This window comes from Haliaeetus leucocephalus, unplaced genomic scaffold (assembly GCF_000737465.1).
Source record: "Haliaeetus leucocephalus isolate CR32 unplaced genomic scaffold, Haliaeetus_leucocephalus-4.0 Scaffold210, whole genome shotgun sequence".
Classification (NCBI taxonomy): domain Eukaryota; kingdom Metazoa; phylum Chordata; class Aves; order Accipitriformes; family Accipitridae; genus Haliaeetus; species Haliaeetus leucocephalus.
The window spans coordinates 464,900-465,490 of NW_010972646.1; the positions used below are offsets into that span (position 1 = coordinate 464,900).

General features: G+C 47.5%; 1 protein-coding gene across 1 annotated transcript in view; it reads right to left on the reverse strand.

Moving 5' to 3' along the window:
• Window positions 1-591, reverse strand: part of GRHPR (glyoxylate reductase/hydroxypyruvate reductase) — a 23,073-nt gene that overhangs the window by 7,492 nt on the left and 14,990 nt on the right. Inside the window, exon 4 of the mRNA XM_010566458.1 lies at window positions 5-139. Within this exon, the coding sequence (XP_010564760.1) occupies window positions 5-139 (135 nt within the window). The remainder of the gene's footprint in view (window positions 1-4; window positions 140-591) is intronic.

The window sequence follows — 591 nt, forward strand, 5'->3', positions numbered from 1 at the left end:
GCACCCACCGGCAGCATCCAGCACCTCGCGGTCGATGCGGTCAGAGAGGAGGCAGAGCAACCCACGCTTCCCCGCCACGCCTGCCAGCAGCTCGGCTCGCGGCACCGGCTCCTCTGAGTCCCACTGCTGGACACGGCACCTGTCGCCGGGGGGGCGGTGGGTGATAGCATATTTCCATACATTCTGTGTGGTATGTCTAAACATTTTGATGGTTTTAATATTCTGAACCAGCTGTGGAAACTGGTTTGCTGCTAGGTGACTGTAAAAGTGAGATTTGCTAAATAATTATTAGAAATCTTATACTAACATTATGATTGAAACAATAGACAAAAGTATAGCCAAGCAATTAACTAGTAGAGGTAGTTATTCCTAAGTTTTGCAGTTCTTTGCTCTTATGACTAGATGTTCCTGTACGCTAGATGAGAACAATGCTGAAACTGACCACGTGTGATTGAAACTGCGTTAAGCTTCAAGATCAAAGAAGGAGGACAAGAATAAAGACTTCAGGGACAGCCAGCAAGAACTTCAAATGGGTCGGTGGTCACAAAAGCAGCCCTTCGACTCAGATGGATCCTTCATTGCGCATGATCG